At 40.3% G+C, this 25,308-nt stretch overlaps 1 protein-coding gene across 2 annotated transcripts in view; it reads left to right on the top strand.

Annotated features, from left to right (window-relative positions):
* Positions 1 to 6,602: 6,602 nt before the first annotated feature.
* Tyn (trynity) overlaps positions 6,603 to 25,308 on the top strand; it is an 89,485-nt gene continuing 70,779 nt past the window's right edge. For both annotated transcript variants that reach the window (XM_071789664.1, XM_071789663.1), the window contains exon 1: positions 6,603 to 6,683. In XM_071789664.1, the coding sequence (XP_071645765.1) occupies positions 6,618 to 6,683 (66 nt within the window). In that variant the 5' untranslated portion in view covers positions 6,603 to 6,617. The remainder of the gene's footprint in view (positions 6,684 to 25,308) is intronic.

Here is a 25,308-nt window from a genome sequence, read left to right as displayed (position 1 = left end):
TTCGTGCGTTGCGCGCGGAGAATACATTTTCTCGCTTGAATGTAGGAAGTTCAAAGTGCCGACCGTAAACCTTCTGATGGATCAAGCAATTAACATCGCCTTGAGATCGGAAAATTTAATTTACACTCTCTTGTCTCTCGTAAAGTCAACATTTACCAATACAGAACTACCCATGAAATTACAATAAACGCGATAGGTTTAGTTAAACCTAAGGCTCGGCTTTAAAGGTATCTTTTTTTTGGCCATTAGATTCAAGCGTAAAACGTCCGTTGTATTTTTACGCGTGTTTATGCACGTGCTACGGCCGCTTTAATTCATGCATCGTTTATTGTGTATACTGCGGAATTTGCATACGCGGACACATACGCGTGTATTTATATTGCCCGTGCGCGCCAATAATAAAGCCGCGCGGCCCGCGGAGTTTTATAATCCACGTACACCCGACGTCGTGCCACCTGTTTCATATCGTAGGCATAAATAACCGAACGCTAAAATACACCGCACGTGAATGCGCCGCTCGTAAAGATCCTTATGGTTTCCATGAAAATACAATGCATACGTTTAAAATTACTAAATCATTCCCGCAAGTAGACCGGCCGGCCGCGCAGCTATATCGTGCATGCGCGTGTAAAGACATTTCTTTTTCAAATTTACGCGTTATTTCGTATGCCGCCCATACCGGTCTACAGCGACGCGCCAGAGAGTTCGACACATCTGAAAGTCTCCACGTCAGTTGTCTTCATTGATAGTCGCGACGCGCGACATTTGCCGGGAGTGCACATTGCGAAGCGTCGAGACGCGCGTGAAAACAACCGCGGCTACTCGCTCAAACTTGACCCGCTAATGAATAATAAGAAACGGCCGGTAGGCCGGTAGCGTCGTTACATACCGTTGAGCGCGGAATGGTAAAGGCTTAAAGTGAATGGCTGAAACTTAAAGCGATGCGCACGCCGGTTTAAACTCTAAATGACTAAGCAGCCGGTGCGTACGGCGCTTTGAAGGATCGCCGTACATTCCAGCCTGCGCCACTTTTTTGCCGACTTTAATGCCTCCACTTAGACCACTGAAAAGTATAGGTATTTCCGGCGCCTTAGAACATGACTACACGTTCTATTATTTCGGTGCCGGCGGCACCTTGGAAGATTAGCGATTTCTAAACGACCTAATCGAAACCAAAATAACGCAACAACGTCGATTACAAATGTAAATTGTTTCGTGACACATGTATATACAGAAAAAAAAAGAATATTCTTGATTTGAAAATATCTTTAGTTTCAACGTATAGAAATCTTGAAATGAAATTATGTTGCGTTAAACTTGCTTGAAAAGAACTTGCTTGAAGAATACTTGCTTGAATGAAGTCATTATATAGTGCAATCAAGAAAAAAACGTTGAAATAAAAAGTTGACATTCTTATAAGAAGATATATGTACATACATAGATTGTTTCGTATTATAAGCAAGATCACTATAATCTTCTTATAAAATTTTTTACTTTCTATTTTATATAACGTTTTTTTCTTGATTACACTATATAATGACTTCACACATGCAAGTTTTCTTTAAGCAAGTTTAACGCAATATAATCTCATTTCAACATTTCCATGTTGAAACTACAGATAAGTATTATCAAATCAAGAATATTCTTTTTCTCTGTGTATAGTTATGACTGAAAACATCTTTGGCTTATAGCGTATCCGAGAAATTTAAGAAAGTGCAAGATGATAAAAACAAGTGCAAGATAATTAAAAAAAGAGCAAGATAATAAAAACAGTAGCGATAATTTTATGACGAAAATTATGTTATTTCGCGAACGGAATATTGTGTACAGGGATAGAAGACGGACGAAAAAAAATCGTAAAATCTTTTAAGACTCGACTAACTGTATCTAGAGTTTTAGCGGAATAGCTAGTAGAAGCGATATCTCATCTCGTAAATTTCGCGCGCCACGTGTTTTCCGACAGTTTAGTAATCGCCGAGATGAGTGGAAGCGATCATTAAATCGGAATGACGGCGATACGCGCGAAACGGAAAAAAGTATTGACGCGTTACGTGACTGTGAAATATCGTTATTTCTTAATTGAGTATAAAAGTGCAGTGCACCTGTAAATTCAATTTGCAGTTTGCTTTCGCGCCGTCATTCATTACGTTGAAAATGGAAATGCCACTTTTTGAGTGACGGTACGTATGGGATATCTTTATCAGATTCGCGAGTGTAAAAAATTGCGCGCGATAAACGATTCAGTATCTGTAGAAAGCAAACGTAAAACTGCCAGCATCGTTATTTCAAAATAGAAGGAAGACGATAGAGGAAACTTAGGCTGACGATTACATTTACATGTAATGACACAGTACCTATCGGAAGCAATAACTTCTTTTAATACGTTGAATGCAGATCAAGTATAATAGTTAATAAATTTTAATAATTGCTTATATACGTTGGTTACGTGTGAGAGAACAAAGTCAATTAAAGCTGCAGTAACTTTAATTGATTCAATTTATTAAATTGGATTTAGTTGAATTGAATTCGCGATCTGTATGTGTGAAATTGATAGTACGGACACCGTAAAACATCGATGAAGAGAGAACGATCATGAAACCGACATTAGAAATTAAGTAGAAATTGAAGTGTTATTTCAGCTTGTCAGAGCTAAAATAACACGCTCCGTAAATTTCGAAGGAAACTAATAATCTAAGTCGATTCACAATTTTGCACTTAGGAAGATACATTACAGCTGTTATACATTTGACAGCAACGAGATGCAATCGAGCGCAGTCTTGCACTTCGCGTTTCCTCTGCTATATTCTTTTATTATATTTTATTTTAATTGTACAGCATCATGGCACGATATAATTGTCGATTCTGCTCACTCACGTTACCTTCCTACGACTCGACATCCATCTTAAGTTTATTAATATGCTAACATTGATAGATTTGTGTCCGCTGACGTGAAATTATGCAGTCTCATCCTAGCCAGCAAAAAAGTTTTTTGCATTTTCGATGATGTCAGTCTATACCAACCAGAGAGTATATTAATAGCCGTGTCGGTGACCAGCACGGTGAACTTTAATTCAGTAGCTCCACGCCGGTCATCGGACTGGTGCTAATCGGCGCTATCAAATTATAGAAACGCATAAAAATTGAAAAAAAAAATTTTACAATTCTGTAAGTATAATTTGAAGTAATAACGTAAGGTAATAAACATAAGGTAATAAAAATATCAGAATTTTACATAAATTAGTTATATGATATTTTATCGAGATGTAAATATAATAGTCAAAATTTCATTCCATTGTTGCTAAAAAATCAATTAGGTCCGGCATTCAATATGTTAATAATGGATAAAGAGTGCCTCGTAAATTTTTGATACGGTTGATAAATAATTTTTATTGAATACATGTCTTATAATACACGTGTCAGATAATTCCTATTTCTACGTATTTTATACATTTTGACCGATTATACGCTTTGATTTTCTTACGCTTTGCATAATTCATGCCGCTCGCATTCGCCATTCACTTCACAACCGACGTCTAAATATTTCACATTCTCCACGAAGTCGCTGTCAAGCATATAATAATTAATAGCGAACGAATCCCTGTAATCGCGACGCGGTATTCCTGCGACTTGTCATATCAGTCGTTAACAGTTAGCTCTTCGACATATTCCTCCCCCTCTTCGCGAACGTGTCAAACATCTGTATAACACTTTGTATACTCACGCGCGACCACAATGTAGGTTTAAGGTATGAGTGCTCATTAGTATGAGACTACTGCCGTGTTCGCACCGCGAAAGATAAAGCAAAGTTGAAACGCGGGGACAAAGAAGTGGAATGCTAGCTACGTGTCACAAGATAAAAATTAGAATACTCGCTCATGGGAAAAAGCCGAGCAACGTGAATTTCGCGCACGAACTGCCGAGAATTTCTGCGGAGCTCGAGGTGCAGGAACACGACATGTATAACAGGTTCCACATTTTAATTACGTTCAGATTTCGGAATGGAATTTTACATTAGGTAGCAAATAATGTACCCAGATTATTGTACATGGTTCAGAATTTTATGACTAAAAAGAGTTGGAGCAATATTACAAATATTTTATTTTTGAGAAAATTTTACAACGAATTGAACACACACATAGTAGGGTCTAAAAGTTTCTGGTTTAAGGATATAAAATAGGTGTTAAGAAAAAAACAACCACTTTTATTTTTTAATATAATTATCCTTCATATTTCAATACATTTTTTAAAATGAATTAATTTTTCTATACCACTAAAAACATTTTAAATTGTTCTTAAATTGATTTGTCACTTTTTTATCACCCGTCTTAACAAGCCCGACTTAATAATTATTTTTTATTTTCAAAATTGATGTCTGAGTTGCGTAAAAAAAATTTACTAGTGATAACCAAGTGATCTCTACAGTGTTGAATTATTTTAACAACAAAAATTTAGAATATTTTTTTATGGATATACTTAGGAAAACTAATTCACACACGTCGTTCTATAAAAATATATTAAAATAAATATTATATTGACTAAATATTAATAAAATAAATATTACATTGAAAAAGAAAACCGAAAAAATGGTTGTTTTATTTTATCATCTTTTTTTTGTATTTCAGGTCAACAACTTTTGGCCATCAGATATTTGCTGTCAAAAATATTCAGTTACAATTGCGAGATTGAATGTAAATTACCAGTTTTATCGCGCGTTACGTCCAACGACTCCGAGCCAAACTACAAATTTTCATTATTATCTGTGTAGCAGGGAAGTCGTTATTATACCGCGAACGTGGGCGGTTTTTGTCTCCGCATAATTTAACGCTTATTATTTAACTACCGTATTTAAAAAGCGTCTTCTCGCGCGTCATTACGGTAATGATGGCGAATTTTAACCTTTGCTCTCGACGAAATTGGTGGAAGCCGGTGTTCTTTGAAACTTGAAAACAACATCCGAACTCGAGCTACGTGACCCTTAATGGACCCGTAGCCGCGGGATGTCAGGATACTCTACGGTATATTTTTGACGTTTCCGCATAGCTCGCGTCTTAACATCGACAGGATAATGCGTCGTACTCATCCTGTGCAAATTCTACGCGAGTGTATTACATTTACTTATCTATGTATTTCATGTCACGCAAGATTAAAGTAATTCGTTTTTTTTTTTAATTTCTAAATATATATTAGGTGCGAAAGAACAGCACTTACAGCATCAAGTTTATTTTATTTGTTGTGTTGGTCATCCTTGCTTTGAAAATTTTCGCCTGTAAGCGAAAATCTTAAAACCGATTCGTATCTAAAAAGAGGGCATTTACATCAGATATATTTCCATTAAATATCGGAAGAATTTCCCGTAGGGAAAAGACTCCGGAGGGAATTCGAATTCTGCGTGATCGTTGCACTCCAGTCGTCGTAAAGGAAAGATGAGGAGCGAGGAATATCGTGTAAAGGGAATCACGGAACCGTTGCGGCACGCAGCTGCCGGAATGCTTTACGAGATTTGCGGAATCTCGAGATTGCCGAGGAAAAGAACGCACCGCGTTCCGAACTTGCGTCGTGCGAGATAACTGTATACGCCTCCGAAACTCCGGATAAATATGGGCCAGTATGGTTGCCAACACTGAGAAACGTGATTTTGCGGTACATTTTCCGGAGTCTCCACACCTACGCCGCCGCCTTTAACTTTCGTCGTTATTCACACGTCTTAGGACCGGTTGACTTAACCGTACTCCGAGTGCTCCTTCCGCCTCGCCTTCTAGATCATAATGACAGTTTTCAAATGGGTAGCGATGGGTTTAATTAACCTTGATTAGCGCTGGTAAATGTTGGCGATGCTGCGGCTGTTATCTCAGTGTTTAAACACTTATGGCACGCTGCATTCTGTTATCGTTATAAATCGTGGCCAAGACTTCATTCGTCTTTCGTAATGTTAGCTATAAACTTTAACATTGCACAATTACACGCAGGGATGAGGGAAGTCATTTTAGCCATCGTATACTACTTGAAAATTTAAATAAGCATCTGAAACTCGCGCAGAGACAATGCAGATAAATGAGTTAAAAGGAGCTTCATTTTCTCATCATGTTATTTCCGGAAAGTCAAATAAAGATTATTAATATTATTAGAAAATAAAAATTGTACTTTGCGCAATTATCTTTCTTTTGTGTGAGAGATAGTTTTTGTTTTATTAAGATTTTTTATTTAATCTTAAAGGCACATAATTTCAATCCTCTCAAGATGAAAAAATTTGACATAACACGTCAAGGGAGTCCTGCAAAGCCGACAACTCAGTCTGAGAGAAGGAGAAAGAGGAAGTCTAGCAGAGGTATCAGACGCCGGTGGAATAACGCTTTGGGGCGAGTAATAGTTAATTTAAATACATTATTCTCTACGGAAGAATACCATTATTTTCTTTTGAATCGTTTACTCAGAAAATAAGAATATTTGTAAAATCCTGTAAAAGCTTACACTTAATGAAAGAAGTTTTCTTGAAAATTATTACTTAATCTAGTTAATTTGTTATTATCTATTTAAATATAGAATTGCGATCAATAATTATCTTTCCAAATATTCGTTGTTTTTTATGCCCTGCTTTAATGCGGATCTTATATTTGTGTATGTTACAGTATCAACGTATAGTCGATGTGTTGCAGATAACTTTACTACTCGTTGCTCATCAGTTGGTGAGTGAAAAACAAACTTTTTCCTTGAGGTAATGGATCTATGATTAATATGCCAAATATATGTAGCAGATGTATTTACACACGTATACATATCAAACTGCGACAATAAATTATTACATGAATATTACATCTCATAGATCCGTTACCTTTTAATACGGATAAATTAAAACGATAAAAATATGGATTTTAGCTTCTCTCAGTTCGCGTGTAGCAATTCTTATCAATTTATATTTAAAGGTTATTAAGTTTCAGTTATATTTAAAGGCTAAAGCTTCTATTTACGCTGTTAAGGGTGTTCTGGCAGCTACGTAGCATTTGTTTTTGCAGCATACACAACTTGCACAACTTTATAATTGTGTTTACTGTCAGCATGCTAACTTCATTAAATCGATCGATGATTAATCAGTTTATTTCGCGTTCTTCACTCACATCAACCAACATCGACAACATCGTCATTGAGTTACTGAGCTAGCGAGAGTGGGTCGATTATCGGATTCTTCAACGTCGATCTCGTCGCACAACTTTACGCCACCCATAATGATACATCATAAAATAAGCAATTGCAGATTGATCAATATTTTTGTTGCTCCGTTGAAGGTTTCTTTCGTTTAAAATGGACTATCTATAAAATAGTTCATACGTCATGCACCATGATTTATGTGCACGTATACCGTATATTAAGATTGCAACCATAACAAAATTCCACGAGTCACTTGAAATACATATTTAAATATATCTCGTATGTATGTATATACATACATGTGTATGCGTGTGCGCGCGCATAATTATATTATATAAATAACATATTAAATATATGTATAAATAGATAGACATTCTGTTTGCCTCGGTTAATAGAGCTTCAATTCGCCAATGCTATTAAATTCACTGCAAATCCATGTGTTCCAAAATGTGTAATTTTTACACACTTGGCTTTGTAAATGTATAATTTTTACACACTTGGCTTTGCAAATGTGTAAAAATCTTAACACTGCAAGTGTGTAAAAATTACACATTTTTCAAAAAAATAACACGCGTACAAATGTGTAAAAAGTGACTACACGATTTACACACTTAAATGTATAAAAATAACACACTTGGATTTGCAGTGTTGAGATTGCATATTTTGACTTTGCATATGCATATAATATATTAAATAAAAAATATCCAATACATTCTGTGGAGTATTACCGCTCACACTATATGTTTTAATCTATCATACTTTACTTTATCTCTTATTGTCTCGTACCACTCGTATTATGGTACACTGTCTGTAGACAATTAACACAATCTTATATATCGTGTCTATTGCCGTTTTAGTACGATTATTAACGCGAGATCCGCTAAATTTCACATTATGGCATAATCGCTTTATTCTCTAAAGATATCTCGCGATTATAGCTCGACTTAACGAAACTGCCATTTGCATCAAAGCAATTCGTAATTAACGTTATGGAATAAGCACGAGGTGGACGGACGCCGCGCCGCGTGCTGCTAAAGATCGTCGCCACGCTAACGCGCGCTCGGCGGGGAGTAATCATCGCCATAATCCGAGCCGGTCCGCAAACATTACGGCATTTTCAGTGCGCGCCGGAGTGTCTCGTAAAATAAAACCGTGAGTCGCCGCGGGTTTACGATCCGCAGCACTTTAACGGGGCGGACAATCTCTGGGATAAGGTGTCGCAATTTGACGATGAGCAATTATTTCGGAATCGCCAGACATTTTTCGTCGCGCCTACGTTCCTCGCCGGCCGTGCCGCGCCGCGCCGCGCGCGAGTAAAATACCGCCGGGATCATCAAAGTGACAATTACTTCCAAATATAAATCTCACGTAACTTTATCGCCCGCGCTGGGACACATGCCGCTTGTAATTTAGGTGATAGATATTATTATTATCGAGTTTTTGAAAATCCGTTAAAGTATTAAGTGATAAATTAGAATATTAAAACAAGAATTGAGAAAATTAAAATGGTTTTAATTTTCAAGAATTAATGTAAATTTCTTTGAAATATTTGATGCGTATAACATGTGAAAGATTCAATGATCATTGCCTTGATATAAATGAAGGCCCAATGTCGAAGGGGTTAAAAGATTACTATTATTTTCGTATTCTGCTCGTTTTTATGATCGTTCGCGCATAGAGTCACGTTGCAAAATGCCGTCGATGCTAATAAGATATGTGCATACATGAACTAAGACTCCATATGTTTTGTGGCGCCTTATGAAGCGCGGCGAAATGTCTAGCTGAACGACTATACGATGCTCGCGTACGTTAAACGTCATAATTAGTTGCAAGTAGGCAGGTACGACAGAGAAGAAACGTGCCTGCGTATATTACGTCAACGCGGCAATGGCTAACGGTAATAATCTGGAAGGTTACAACGACGACCATGGGCGCCAAGTCAAGTTCAAGATCCCAAGGTTTCGCTCGCGCGGAGGAACGGGAAGTTGATCGCGAGTCTCGAGCGTAGGCAGAATGACCAAAATAAACCCGGCCAGTGTCGAAACGACACGCGTTGTATAATCGGTTATTTCGAGATTCGAGAGATTGACTCGCGGTTCATCGGTTACGGATCCACTCATAAAAAAAAGGTTTATGGATGTATTTTGCTGAAAAAAGTCGATCTTATCTTATGACATATGAACTGACTAGCTTAAACTACCCGGCATTGCCCGAACTTCTTATATCTATAAGAATATCTGCAGCTTTTTTTTATTACAATATAATATTTTAAAATTAACTGGCATCTTCAATGTGACACAATGCCTATCTATACATATACTTCATTACGCAATGCTTACTTGTATAATAATGCACTAAACTTAAATTGTCACACAGTTTCAAGGAGATGAAATCAGGGGGAGGGGATTGCTGTCCAGATTTCATGGTACAGTCTATATTTACCGCAAGAGTCTAAAGAGTAAATATGTAAAATTTGGTCTAGATTGGTAAAGGGTTTAGGAGTTTATAAGGAACATACAGACAGACAGACAGACATTTTATTTTAAATATATATAGATAGTGGGAAATTTATCGCACACATAAAGATATTAAAGTAATTATGTAAAGTATTTAATATCAAAGTAAAATATATGTGCGCGCGATTTTCCAGGGATCAACGACCGAGCGAGGAACTCGCGCGTTTTGCAATGGTGACATAAGCGTATTTGTATGCGAGTCGAGTAGTAGTCCACGCTGTGAATGTCGCTAAACACTGTTATGTAGTGTGAATCATGCGTCTACTCTGTACACATACGCTCTGTCACGATAAAATATTTAGATATTCAGGCCACCCACATTCTAAGTAAGCCGCTAACTGTTCAATCACATTTTTTATATGCTTATTGCTACCGTGAAATTAAAAAAAAATGTCTACCTTTCATTTCCGGAATGCAAATGGACATCGTAAAGATATCTTCTTTTAATCATACATTTTTATTCATTTAAATAACGGAAGTTTTTAAATTATTAACTCTTTCGTTTCCATATGACTATGGTATTATGGACCATGAAATAAAACATTGTGGCCTATATTTTCATATCTGTAAATATAGTATATGTATAACAGTTCCTTATAGTCACACTGAAAAAAATGTAGTTTGTTCATTTTCCACCAGTCGTCCAATTAATTCAACCAGATGTTTCTTTCAGTGCATCACTGAGAAAAAAATGTTCTGGATTTTAGTAAATATTAGTTTGCATACAACTGTGACTCTATTTACTAAAATAAAGAAAATTTTCTTTATTTTAATAAATGGAGTCACAGTTGTATGCAAACTAATATTTACTAAAATCCAGAACATTTTTTTCTCAGTTCATATATAAATGGCTGTAAAGACTTTACGCTTGTAAAGCTAAATCGTACGCATCTTAATATATATTTAAAAATTTTTTGGTAACATGGGGCAACATCGTTTTTTATTTAGCGTCGTTTGGTAATAACAGTTAATATAAATACAATAAAAATTTGCAGAATTATAACTTCTTTGACATATTTTAACTAAATTTATCAAAAGTAAAAAAAGATTTTTTATTATGCATAATAATTTTCCAGTGCAAATTATTATACGCACGATTACAATAAAAATAACACATAGAAAAGTTCTTACACATTTCTAAAATATCAAAATGTTATTATAAATCGCTTATTTATTATGTAACATGCATAAAAATACAAACATATATTTTTCGTAGCTGTTAAATAATTTGAAAATAAAAGGATTAAAATATATAAGAATTATGTTTGCATGCATGCAACAATGCATTCGTCACTAGAAAAATTAGTCGCGAACACCGGCGACAATTTCCGGTTGAAAATTTGATACCTAATACGTACCGATAATCTTTGTCAGATTATCGGCTATTCCGCGGTACGATAATCTAAGTAAATCACAGAGGCCTGGGGAGCATTTCCCCATTTCCTTCCCCGTTTGCGCGCAAAGGATGGTAGCCAGGGACGCGAAACAAAAAGTCGCGCACTATCGGTTTCGAGGTATCGAGAGAAAAGACGACGACGCGGCCGTTCGCTAGTGCAACGTCCTAGCTAACCATGGTGTTTGAAGTGCACGCTTGATAATGACAGGGTTTGCCGGTACGATAACTGGAAGAAGGAAGGAATTATAGGCTATGGGCATCTCGTAAATATAAGCCGTATAGCTAAAGCTACACTTTAACGTCGTCGCTTCTTCCTGGGAACTTCGTGATTTTCGCTTACGTGCGTATTTGTTGAGAGGCAAATCGGCCCACTCGAGAGAGACTCGACGATTGTTTTCCGGAAGATGATACGCGATAAATTCGTGTTTCTATTTGTCTTTTATCCTATCGCGAATCGATTGACATCAAGCTTCCTAGACGTGACAATCTTTGAATATTATCTTGAATAAATTATAGCCTTTAAAAAATATTATTACCTCATAAATTTATTTTGCAAATTAAAACATAATACAGTTCTCTTTATAGAAAGTAAATAAACAGATATTTTCATTCAAGCAGAACAGAGTCGTAGAACAGAAATCTCTTCCTCTATTTTTTTATTCGATTGTGATTTATTTATTGTGAATAAAAATTCAAATATATATTATGCAGCTAATGTATAACATATTTATCACTTCAATAATATTGGAAAGGATATACCAAGGCGTATAAATTCTGTTAGGGATATTCTGATCATCGTCGCGTTGACGTTAATACAGCGGAAAAATTAAAAACGATATCCCAGCTCACTTCTTGTAAACCCGCAATGCATTATGTATGTAATGTAGCGTAACTTGTAAGACGATTTTTCAACACACGGAGGATGTAATTTTACGGTTGACTATCATCGCCTTTTGTAGCGGAAGAATTAAAAGCGATATTCCGCGTTACGATATTGTAGCACACCTGACCTTACATCAATTCTGCATTAAATTTCTTCCTGCATGAAATCCAGCCACACGTTTATATCGTTTTATTTTTGCATCGTTTTACGAAGCGTTTTTATTTCTTTGAATATAGTCGTGAAATTCAAAGCTCACGATCAATCGAAATAGAGAAAGACGTCAATCATGCTGTTTTTTTTTTTTTTTTATTGTGTTAAGTAAGTCGCGTGAATGGAATTTATTTACAGAGATTCGGTCAGGCGCACGCAGTGACAAATCTGTTTCATTTTTTTGCAGACTGTCAGCCGTTTTCGCGTGATCGTTGTACTATTATATTATCTCGAAAAGAATCCTAATAATCGCTGGTCCCACAGGGATGACTGATTCATACAGTCATTTAGCAAATCCACAAACTCAGCTCATTGTACTACGGACTCGACTACGGATACTCACATCCATTTTCACATCACACATATACACATATATACCAAAAAATTTATATGCTTTCGTGCATATATAACGTAAAGAATAGTTAAGGAAAAATGGAGGCAAAAGAGATAATTTAAATTAGGGAAAAGAGGAATAAGAATAGATCGAAGCCTGGATATATATTATATTAAGAAACTTTATTAACTTGGAAACGCTGCAGGCTTAAAAAAAGACAACATCCGCGAGAGCGACTACGCCTGCACGGGTGAGATTCCTACTCCGAGTGCCATACGGTTTATCAAGATTCCAACACGTTTCCAAGCAGCGGGATTACCTTTCAGCGAGTCGCTTAAGGAGCCGTTGGCGGACTTTGCAATCGTGGGCGGGTGATTTATATCGCGGGTGTGTATGAATAAAATAAATTTGCGGCGCGCCGCGGGGTTAATACGATTTTCGACGCGAGTAAAGTTTCAAACCCGAGTAAATTCCATCCGTCGTCGCGCGACATCGAAATAAGAACGCGCAAACGCTCGGTTTTGCCAACATAAATTCGTAATACGCTCCGTGTGCGAAATTTGCGACATAATTTCGAGAGATAGGTGTTCTCCTTAGCCGTCGCTATAATTTCCGCTTCCCCGTGCCTCACAATGGAAAACTCGAGACGAATTAATTAATGTGTTATTAATCATTAAATTCGCAGTCATTATTTGCGCCCCGCGCATACCGCGCGCACATTCACTCTTTCCAATTGAAAAGATTACAGTACAGCACTCCGAGATCGCACGTCGTAATGATTGAAATCATTAGAAGCATGGCACGATCACGCGCGTTCGTCTTACCCGGTGGTTAATTCGACGGCACGCCGCGATAAATCCTACAAATCGTTACAACGGTAACGGCCAGGTAAAAAAATCGATGCCGTCGTGATGATCGTTCGTATATACCCGAAAGCAAACGAGCACTTACTCAGCTGAGGCGAGGAAATCTAACGTTAATTCCTCGTGATCGAGCCCCCCTTCCTCCCCCCTTCACTTAATCGCGTTTGAACTTCCCTGGGTCCTTGACCATCCTCAACGGTACATTACAAGGTCACACGATGCGAATTTATCCGATCGTCCGCAGCTGGTTAACCAGTCGGCAAACATGTGTATGCATCTTTCCGGTAAAGAGCACCGTGTGATTTGTAACACTTGAGATACATGTATATCTCTTATCAGACGATATATCGCGCGGTCTTGCGTAAACCTTAAAATAAATACGCGTGCAACGTCGCATTTCTTAATCCTTTCTAATGGAGAGACGCATATGGATAAATTAATTATTTTATGTTCTCACGGCTCTCCTCACGACGGTATCTCGGAAAGTCGGTCCCTCGGAAATGAAATCTCCTCGGATGCCGAAGACGCGCGCGCGCGCCAGGCCTACCGAAGTCCGCGGATGCTGTTTGAGAGGCACGCGAGAGAGAGAGAAAGAGCGGCGGTGGACCGGTACACCTATCCCCGCCGTGGCGTGGTACCAGATGACTCTATAACACGCGAAGGCAATGTACCATTTAATAGCGCATACACGATCCTCGGCTTATTCCTCTCGCGTGCCACTCGCGCCTTCTTGTGCCGCTGCCGCCGCCGGCCGGCCGGCCGGCCGGCGCCGCTGATTACTCTATCGGCCAATATCGATTTCGCCGCGGTAGCTTTTTGCACCGTACACACCGGAAAATATGCGATCCGTCTGCAAATGAGCCGCGCCGCTCGTAGGGCGTCGTGGCTGAATATCGAGCCGTGTCTCGTCTCGAGGGATTCGAGAATTACGATTTAATTGCGCGCCCCGACCGTCGTCCCTTGGTTCGTCCTTTACGTGCCTTCCTACCCGTTTTTTTTTTAATTTTCCTCGGGTCGTTCTCAGAGACGCGAAAGGTGAGTTCACCGGAAAACGTCGATTGACGTACGCGGCTCCACCAGTAATACGCCGTAAACGTGTGTATGGCAAGATATAGGGAAGTTCCGTCGGTTCATTAAAGGAGCGATTATGCCTCCGCTTTTTCATCGGTCCGCGGTTGCACAATTTAAGGATGTTACGCAAACACGTACGCTTTTTCCCATGTTCCGCTATAGATTCTCATTTTATTATGCTCGACGGCGAAACTGTAAAATCCTAGGAATACGCGCGCACGTTTTTTTCTTTTATTCGCGATCGAGGCGAATGCCGAGAGGTATACCGGCACCGCTATTTCTGCAACGTGCGCGCGTAGCAGATGGCGCGAATCCTCGGCGGCGGTATGCAACGCGAGCATGTAAATAATTCGAGTTTACAATGTCACGTATCCGCCTTGAAGCCTTGAACGGTGCATTTCAGGGCGGCGGCCTCTCTCTCGCGTGTTATCGTGAATTCTATTGACAATAAACGCCGCGCGCGCGCCCGCGCGGTTACACAATACGCGCCCACGTAACTGTACAGCGCGGCAGTAGCGGAGCGGACAATGGCGCTACGTAGGAAAGATATTCATAATCCGCGAATACCACTCGCGTTTCCCGCGGCCGAATGCCGCGAATAAATCATCCGGACTCGCGTTTTTTTTTCTTCGCGCCGTTCACGTGAGAATTCGCCCGCGATATTTTTATGATCTTTACGAAAATTGTGATAATAACGATGCCTCCTAATTATCAGGTATCTCATCTCGCCTTTCTCATTGTGCGATCGTTAATAATTTTGCAATTTAAATGCAACGTTCGACTAATTGCGGAAGGTGCTGTTATTACCATCCTTACATATACCTATACTTGAATCGGGGGAATCTTTAGCATTAAATATGCGAGTATAGTCGTATAATAGTTAAGGTTAAAAATTATAATCAGTCGTCCGGAGGTGCGACAGAGCGTAGACGTTGTCGCGTTAAAAAGATATATCGCGAAGAAATTATATTTAAAGGAACAATAGCGGCGTTGTATTCGTTTAATTCGTTTAATGGTCCGCGTGAGATACAATAATGCAATTTATTACAGCATTACATCGCTGCAGGTTTACACGCCTCACGGAATTAATTCCTACACGGAATTAATTCGAGCTCACGAGGCAATAAAACGAACGACACGACTCTCGCAAACCGTAACGAGACAATGACGCGATGGTATCGCGTATTTCTATGTGCAAACTTAATCGCGCAACGGTAAAGGATCCGCACGAGCAAAACGTCTCCGAGATTCTTCCTTTCTCTCCCGTTATTGTTTTATTATCACATTGTTTCGGCCGAGTTTTACCGACTTCGCCGACTTAGGGCCCGAGCACATAAAAAGTAGTAAGACTTAAGCAGTAATAGTCCAAGATCCCAGGGCTCCCAGACGTAACTTATTTTGTGAAAGACAAAATGTGGGACATTGAGTAGTGTTCATATGAACTTTGAATACCTGCGTACCTGCAAAGGTGGTTAGACGGCCGATTTACAGGTACCAGGTGAGAAAGGTAAGTAAAAATAGGACTAACTTAACTTAAATTCTGACGGCTGATTTTTATATATACTTTATAAAATATTATTACAAAATAATATTCAACACTGCCAGACACTTTCCGCCGGCCATAACTTCCGCCAGACGCTTTAAAGCTCCCTAAAATAAAAAAAATGAACTTTACTTACATTCTGACGCTTGATTTTTATATATGTTACTTAGCGGACTATTTCAAAACTATATGTGCTTAGCCAGACAAATCGTAAGGGCCAAACATCCCCCCAGACACCAAAAACATTCAGCCGTGAGTATGAGCGCGAGGGTACTATGCTCGTGTTTTAGAGCGAGTGAGATATCTATATGTGAACTAATTTACCCCTCTTAAACTCAGTCTTATAATATCTATGAAGATAAGTCAGAAAAAAACACCGTCCTTTTTTTATTACATTTTCTTCAACAAAAACACACATTTAATCAAAAACAGCTTGATGGAGTTGACGAACATCATGCCACTTTGTTTTAATTGTTTTTTTCTTTGACGATGTTTTATAAGAATATTCCAATTGACAATTTTTGTGATAATATATTTTTGTATGAATACAATTTTTAACTTTATTAATCAACTCCGCAAATGTTTCGTCTTCTTCATCTATCTTATTCAGAAAATCGTTTTTATTATAGATGAATGTAATGGCAGTCTTTTTGATCTATGTTTTTTTGTCTTTTGGTTACAAAATATACTTATATGTATAAGTATATTTTGTAACCAAAAGACAAAAAAACATAGATCAAAAAGACTGCCATTACATTCATCTAATAAAAACAATTTTCTGAATAAGATAGATGAAGAAGACGAAACATTTGCGGAGTTGATTAATAAAGTTAAAAATTGTATTCATACAAAAATATATTATCACAAAAATTGTCAATTGGAATATTCTTATAAAACATCGTCAAAGAAAAAAACAATTAAAACTAAGTGGCATGATGTTCGTCAACTCCATCAAGCTGTTTTTGATAAAATGTGTGTTTTTGTTAAAGAAAATGTAATAAAAAAAGGACGGTGTTTTTTTCTGACTTATCTTCATAGATATTATAAGACTGAGTTTAAGAGGGGTAAATTAGTTCACATATAGATATCTCACTCGCTCTAAAACGCGAGCATAGTACCCTCGCGCTCATACTCACGGCTGAATGTTTTTGGTGTCTGGGGGGATGTTTGGCCCTTACGATTTGTCTGGATAAGCACATATAGTTTTGAAATAGTCCGCTAAGTAACATATATAAAAATCAAGCGTCAGAATGTAAGTAAAGTTCATTTTTTTTATTTTAGGGAGCTTTAAAGCGTCTGGCGGAAGTTATGGCCGGCGGAAAGTGTCTGGCAGTGTTGAATATTATTTTGTAATAATATTTTATAAAGTATATATAAAAATCAGCCGTCAGAATTTAAGTTAAGTTAGCCCTATTTGTACTTACCTTTCTCACCTGGTACCTGTAAATCGGCCGTCTAACCACCTTTGCAGGTACGCAGATATTCAAAGTTCATATGAACACTACTCAATGTCCCACATTTTGTCTTTCACAAAATAAGTTACGTCTGGGAGCCCTGGGATCTTGGACTATAAGACTTAAGCAGTAAAGCATCGTCTACAATACACGGAGTAAGCGTGGAGCAAGGAGTAAGAGTAGGCGTAAGAGGGCTATTTTCGGTTTAAGAGAGCTGGCGTAAGGGCGTAAGCGAAATAAATTAATTTTATTTCTTACTCCTACTCTTACTCTTACACTTACGCTCGGCCAATCAGGACGCAACAGGCTATAATGCTTACACCTGCCTATACTCTTACTCTTTACTCCACGCTTATACTCCGTATAGGTATTGTAGACGACGCTTAAGACTTAAGCAGTAAGACTTAAGCAGTAAGCAAATCAGCCAATCATAGTCAAGAACTTAGGACATAACGTAAGCAGTCGCGAATCAGTAGTGTTGATTTTCTTACTGCTTAAGTTTTTCTATGTGCTCGGGCCTTTACGCGCTCTCCACTAATTTCGTCCATGCATGATTGGTCTAATGATATTTTAATGGCGGAATATATATAGAAAATCGACTTCGTGAAAACTAGTCTTCTTTTTTCTTTCTGCCGACGTATTATCCGCCGTTTATAAAAATCACGGCCCTTGTTTGCAGATCGCAAACGCTCGCGGTTGCACGCAGTTATACCTGCGTGACTCACGAGTTAATACGCGTAACCGGCGCGCGTTTTTTTTCCAGTGCGTACGAGCTGCGTCACATCCTATCGTAACGCTATCCACGATTGAATGAAGTATGAGCGACACGCAACTGCAATATGCGTGAATCTACACGCGCTCAGGAGCGCATGTAAACGCACACGCGGGCGTCCTGTTCATCCTGTGAGCCGCGTCTCTCGCTCTCGTCCTCTTCCCGTTTCATTCCCTTCCTCCCCCTCGGCGGTGTACATTCATCTACCTTAATAGCCGTTCGCGTACCGGAAGGTCGGCGGATAATGCTCCATAAATTGCCGGAGATTAATCCGACTTTACGACTGCCCTCTTGTCCGGCATCCCCGTCGATTTAAGCCTCCCTCGGACCAAGAGCGCCAGGTGCAATGTAAGCGAATGTAAGTATCTTGGCTCTGTCCTTCCGGATGATCCGGAGATAATTCCATCCTGAGTGGAATTCCATCATCTGCGAAAGTACAATGTCTAAGAAACTCGACGGACACTCCGTCGAGAAATGCCGGAAGATTTCGCTTTGATACTACGGGAGCAGCGAAATAAAACAACGAAAATAACGAAGAAGCGAACGTGGGGCAGTAAAATACGAAAATTACTGTTACTTATTGTTAGATCGATTTCGTTTTCCCCTATCGAAACGGACACGAAGAACTGGCGGTAATTGAATTGCGTAACGGTTCGTGGTAGTCGTCTATAAGAGAAAGAGAGATAGAAAAGAGAATATATCTCTTTATATCGCTTTATAGACCTTTGACAATTTGGGGGAAGCATTCTTGTGATTCTTAAAAGATTTTCCTGCGCCGCGCCATGCCACGAGTACAGAAAATTGTCCTAGCTGACGCGGCTGTAACGGTATACGACTCGTTTCTACGCGAATACCATTTGATTCGACGTCAGAGACCCGCTGTATGCAAAGGCAATTTTATCCATATTCATCGCGATGAACTGTAATAAAGTCTCATTTGAATCGAGTGTACAACGTGAACTCCATTTTACGGCGATTTCATTTTCTGCCAAATAACTGTACTTTGTTTAACTATTTTAGAAATCCACATCAGCCTTAACCATTAAATGAGCAAAAAATGTGCGCTATCGCGCGCGTCGAGTTATATATTGGCCGACTATTAAGTACCGCAGATTGGCAGCGACGTCTCGTGCTTCGCCGCTTTTCTTTTTATTAAATATGGGAGGATCCGCATTCAAGTCTAACGAGAACTTTCCTGAGCGATGATGCTTGAATGATTCGATAAGAATTCTAACTGTGAGGAGTCCCGCGAAATTTATTCCCGTATAAATAACTAGTCTACATCGGTAGCACAAAAAAAATTCCTATGGATAATAATTATCATCTTCGCGAAAGCAATTATCCGAGCGCTGTGTGATGTACCCCGTGCAATGCAACGAGGGCACGGTTTGTAGCACGTCCCTAAACGCGGTATGCATCTCAATCTGAGTCACGGTGGAATTGATTAGAGAAATATTCTTTTATCCGTGTTACCGTTATCGAAACGCGGAATATGTTATTCGCGTTTACTCTCCGGGAAGACACGTCGTCGCTGAAGAGGTCCATTGAATTTTCTATGCCGGGGCGGTCTTTATGTATCAAGAAGATGCACCTCAATGCGACCCGTCACGTGCCCCGTAGGTCTATCTCTTCCTAGGTTCGTGCCTAGAAATAACCGTCCGAACGTTTCGCGATGCGGATGGCGCGGAATGCATGGCACAAACGCGAGGTGTGACAGCAATTATCGATCCGGCGGAAACGTCAGTCGCGAAGAAACTTCTGAAAGCGCGGCCGCCTCTTAAGAACAATTGACCTCTGACCCAGGAGAATTTTTGATTCGACCAGCTGGACGGACACGTGGCGCGTCCCCTCAAACGATAAGGGGATAATTACGGTTCGAACCTCTAATTGAGACGCCAGCGTGAAGCTAGGTACCACGACAATCTTTGACGAGGTACCATATTAATTAGATACACGAAATTATAGTAATCGTACCTTGTCGCGGTGAAAGATGATTAATTTTAACAATTGCTCTTCGCGTATGTAAACATGACAGAGGTGCATTCTTATCAAATCGGGATTGATGGTAATATCATTATAATTTCGTAAGTATTCAAGAAGTTTAAAATATAGATGGAGCTTATAATTAAAACATAAAAAAACCATCTTTTTAAATCATTAAGTTGGTAAAACTATTTTTACGTAATCATGCTTGTTTGTTTTCTGGTTTTCTAGATCAAACACTGTTGTAACGCAGATTGCGTTCGTTAATCGCATAGCACGATATTTAAGCGTAATTATTGTCACATCCTGCCAAAGGGATTTTCGTGCTCGTTGAACAAAAAGTTCCGTTTCTACGTTGCTGAAATATTTTTATATGCGGCTTAGCGTTCTAGCGGTATTCTTAGATGCCTCGAAATATTTTTAGGCTGACCCTTTTGAGCTCGGTCATTTCCGTTAAACGGTATCTTATAGCACGAGCCAGTATATGTATTATTCTTCTGAAGTTGTATATTTGTTCCGGTAAAATTTCCGATTTTAACGTAAAGAATATTAACGATTTTACGAATTTCCGAGAATTGATATGCGATATACTTAAACGAGATATAATCAAGTTGTACAAGACGTGAAATTTCATGATTGCTGTTCAGTTTTAGAGAATAGATCGTATCATTAGCGAAACATTCCGTACAGCCTATCATGCGCTAATTTACCAGCGTCCTACTTGTTTATTTTCTATTTACACCCATTTTCTTCATTACCTCATGTTAATGGGGTTACATCAACGAAGAAGGAAGTTTCTGATTCCGACACGGCATTTATCTGCCATAATCCATGTAGAACGAGCAAGGATCATTTGCATAGCACCCTATTTGCGGGATCGTAGTTCGTTAACTGACACATCTCGCGATCTAAAAACACCAACGGGGCGTGCGACCAGAAAGCAATTATTTACATCGTTAAGATCGCGAAACAATCGAATAATTTGCCGGTGAAAAAAAAACGAGGATGTGCCCGCTCGCGCGGAAGCCTTCCGTGCGAAAGTTGCAAATTTCTTTTCATCTTTCCGACAATAAATCCGTTCCGAGTTGTCGGATGTTATGAAATAAATGTATTGTTACGGAGCTCTCATTAAACGCGAACGCTCTCAAATTTGTGTATCAAAAGACATTAAAGTAAGAACGATTAAATCTTTAAAAAATGCAGTTAAAGAAAAGGATATATGCTACTTGGAGATTTTTATAGTGTTTTGTACAAATTAAAATTATGCCAGTTTTCCGGATCAAAATATGTCGTTTTAAAAAATAACCGGGAACTTAATTAACTATGCGATTATACACCGAACGTAAACAGGAAGACAGGAAAGCTGTGCTGCCATAACAAATGAGATGCTATAATCGCAGGGCGATTCTTTTGTTCCGTATAATCGCGGCTTATAAATTGAACCTTGAACTGGAATTGACTGTTAAAGGTGATGAGTTAATTTTCCCTTCACGATGCAAATTATTAGATACATCATTCCATTAAAACCGTATTTATCTATCGTAAAAATCTTAATCCATTCTATCGCGATGATTCTTTTTTCGCTCAGAAAGTGTCTGAGCGACTTGATTATTTCCTGATAGTCCATGCAATTTTAAACGCGGAATATAAATATACCTCTTACGATATAAATTCTTGATACATATGGACGTTTCTTTCTGTTCGCGAAGCTGGATGCTACCGTTCGCCGTATCGCGTGGGGGGCAATTAAGAGCAAGCTGCGATCACGAGTTCATCTTGATTACGAGTGGGCGACCGACGTCGCGTCGCCCGGAAAATAATTGCGGGTTTTACGCTGAATGTTTGATTGTCGCGCCGAGGTGCGCGAGGACCCGCGACGCGTGTGACCACGACGAATCGGGTACCGTAATCGTCCTTTGTTACGGTGGGACGCGTGGCTTCGATAAGTACACACATTACACATTGTCTGCGAGCGTGTGCGCGCGCTCAGAGCGCGCTACGCACACGCGGGACTCCTCAATTAATAAAAGTACTGTAAAAAAACGGGATCGCGATTGTAATTAAAGCGCGATACGGAAGCTACTGGCTCCACCGAGCCGCGCGCCGCGCGGAGCGGCGAGGTACGAGGAAACGCGAAAGGTAAATCGCAGCGAGAGAGAAAGAGAAAGAGAGAGATACTCTCTGAAAATAAAAGAAAGAGAGAGAAAATAAAAGATGAACAGAGAGGAAAGAGAAGAGGAAGAGGAGAGTGGACCCTCCCCCCCCCCCGGTCACGCTTCATGCCAATTTAACTCAGCCTGGATGCGCGACGACGACGGCAGACGGCGGGAACGAGAATGAAGAGAAGAGAGAGGGAGAGAGAGAAAAAAGGAAAGGGAAAGAAGTGTAAGAGAATGGAGAGAAATGGTCGCGCGTCGCGAATTACGATTTATGAACCCTCATAATGGCATAACTCTTATTCGCGTCGCGTTAACACCTCTCGCGGTGATGTGTTTATTATCGATTGATTATAATTTATTGGCCCCTATCGACGCGAAGCTATAAAGGGAGAGGTTTTTGGGAGATCAGAAGAATTGTAGATGTATAGAATGCAGACGCGACAAAGAATTTAGTTTTAACTGAATTTTATTTAGATCCAATTTATATCTTAAGCTATTTTATAAACGGCAAAACATGCCGTATCATCATGTGTCACTTACCGAACTTCGACGTCATTCTAACGGCGAGGGAGAGAGGGAGAGGGAGGTGGCAGGCGCACGCGGAAGCGACAAGTGTAAATCGGCGAATGGAAGAATGACACGGAAAGTTGGAAACAAACAGGAAGAGGAGCGGAAGGTATACGGAAAGGTAACGAGCGACGAGCGTGCGAGAGTAAACCGGATGGCGAAACGACTTTTTGAGCGAGTAAACACTCATACACGACACTCGAGCGCAAAACGGTACCGTTTTTTCCTCGCCTCCTGCGTGCTACTCATTTAAATAAGATTTATCTTTGCGCATGTCAGATGAGAGATTGCATGACGCGGCGGCGGTGCAGTCTCGCCATTAATTGACATGATGATTATTTTCCCGGCGCGACAGTGTAAATTTCTTTTGACGTGTAAAAAACTTTCGGGACACGTCGTTATAAGAAACGAGAGAGAAAAAAAGAGCATTGCCGTAAAACCGGTAAAACGAAAGTTATAGGCGCATTAAAACGCGCGGGATAATATCAGATCTGATTAACTTCATTTGCGTCTTGATGTTCAGAATGTTTATTTTACGTATATTTTTACTTTGATATATTCCCCGTGGAATGTTCCGCGGGGTAAAGAAATATAAAACGAGTTTCTAACGGACCAATTTATCAGTACAGTGGTGCCAATGAAATATCACATAGTTTCAATCCCTTTCGCAAGAGCGCCGAACGCAATTAGCATCGTAGCGGCAACGGTTTCCGGAGTCGATGTAAATTGATGACATTACGGAATCGGCTTAGTGAACCATGAAAGATTATCGCCAAGTGTCGCGATATTATACATCTGGGGACCCCGTCGCGCGTCGTCGGCCGCGCTTCGGCATTTCCCGGTGTAATTTATACGAGGAAGCGAGGAGATTTATGTTGCACGCGGGAAGCTGCGTAGCACGACGCAAACGTCGTGGACGATTACGCGAGAAGTGTCGTTTTCGAGAAGGTGCTTTATAACGAGGGGAAGTTAAGTCCGTCGATCGAACACACGCCGCAAGGTTCCATTACGAATCTCTATCGCCTCTTTCGCAGCGTCTAACCGCGTCGTCTACGATCAATTTACTGTTTTTCCTCAACGCGCATCTCGTTCGCGTTATAAGGCGTCACATTCATCGCAAGGACGTATATAAATTGATAAGAAATAAAGCACGCGAGAAGCGGGACGGCGCGGTCCCGTTGTCTCGGGAATCTCTGAAAGATCTCTTAAGAATGTCTCTCTTACATTTTTGATTGAAGGCATTGTGTATGGATTTACGACGCGCTCATTACCCTTTCTCGGAACACCCGCGAGACTTCGAAGCGCATCGCCACGGCAATTTCGCGCGATAAAGTACGACGATAAGGCATCTCGCGGTAAGTGTCGCGCCTCGCTCTCGAACACGGTCGTACGTGTCGAGAGGAGCGGGAGACGAGACGATGTAAAATGTAACAGCGATATAACTCGAACTGTACCGGGCATTTATTCGCGCGCGCGGTTCTACTCCGGTAGTTTTGAGGCGAGCGGGCAACTTCATTATCCCAATCTTGCCGGCGCGATCGCGGTCGATCTACGCCCGGGAGGGCCCCCGTATAATACGTGAGACGACATCTCGCGCAACGGCGCAACGATTCTCTACGGTGCCACATCCACACCGCCACACGTCGGAGATGGAGATCGGCCTCGCCACGCCGCGCCGCCGCGCCGCGCCGCTACGTAATTCGAAATGATTTTCTCGCGACGACGCCTCCTCTTCTGCTCCTTTCGCACACCGGTGCGCCGCGGCCGTGCCGCGCCGCGCCGTGTCGACCGTGACACACGCTCGACCAGATTCCATCCCGCCGAGCCTCCTCTCGAGGGCCCCCTTACGGTGCCCGCTCGTGCGTGAATCGTACCTCGGCATAATACATCGCGCGGAGGATCGGCCGTTTTATATTATTAGTCAGCAGGCCGAGGGGGAGATATCTTGGTTGAGAAGCCGCGAGGAGCAGAACCGGGGGGGGGGGAGGGCGACGAGAAAAAGCCGGGGCGCGGCACAAGAAAAGGACGACGAAGGGTCGAGGGGGGGGGGAGAGAAAAAAAGAAGAACTTTCCGTGCACTCGTGCGGTTATAATTAGCACGCGAAATTGCCGCGTACACAATTATAACATGCATCGCGGATCGCAATACATGCGAGTCATCGCTGGGACCTGGGTACCGACCACGGACAGCTGCGTGACAAGTGTTAATCTTGAAAAGGAAAGGCCGGTAAATTGATGAAAACTTGTAAGCGCTATTAAGCGTATAATTTGCACGATATTGCATGATTATAGCAGAAGAAGAGGCCGCAATTAAAAAATATTAGACCCCGGCTGATTCACATGACCTTTAGAACAGAGGGGGGAAGAAGCCCCCGGAAGCGGATCGCCGTGTAACGGCCAGGACGACCGGAAAC

This window comes from Temnothorax longispinosus, chromosome 10 (genome assembly GCF_030848805.1).
Source record: "Temnothorax longispinosus isolate EJ_2023e chromosome 10, Tlon_JGU_v1, whole genome shotgun sequence".
NCBI classification, from domain to species: Eukaryota; Metazoa; Arthropoda; class Insecta; order Hymenoptera; family Formicidae; genus Temnothorax; species Temnothorax longispinosus.
Note: the sequence above shows the minus strand (reverse complement) of the source record. Positions and strands in the feature narration are given on the sequence as shown.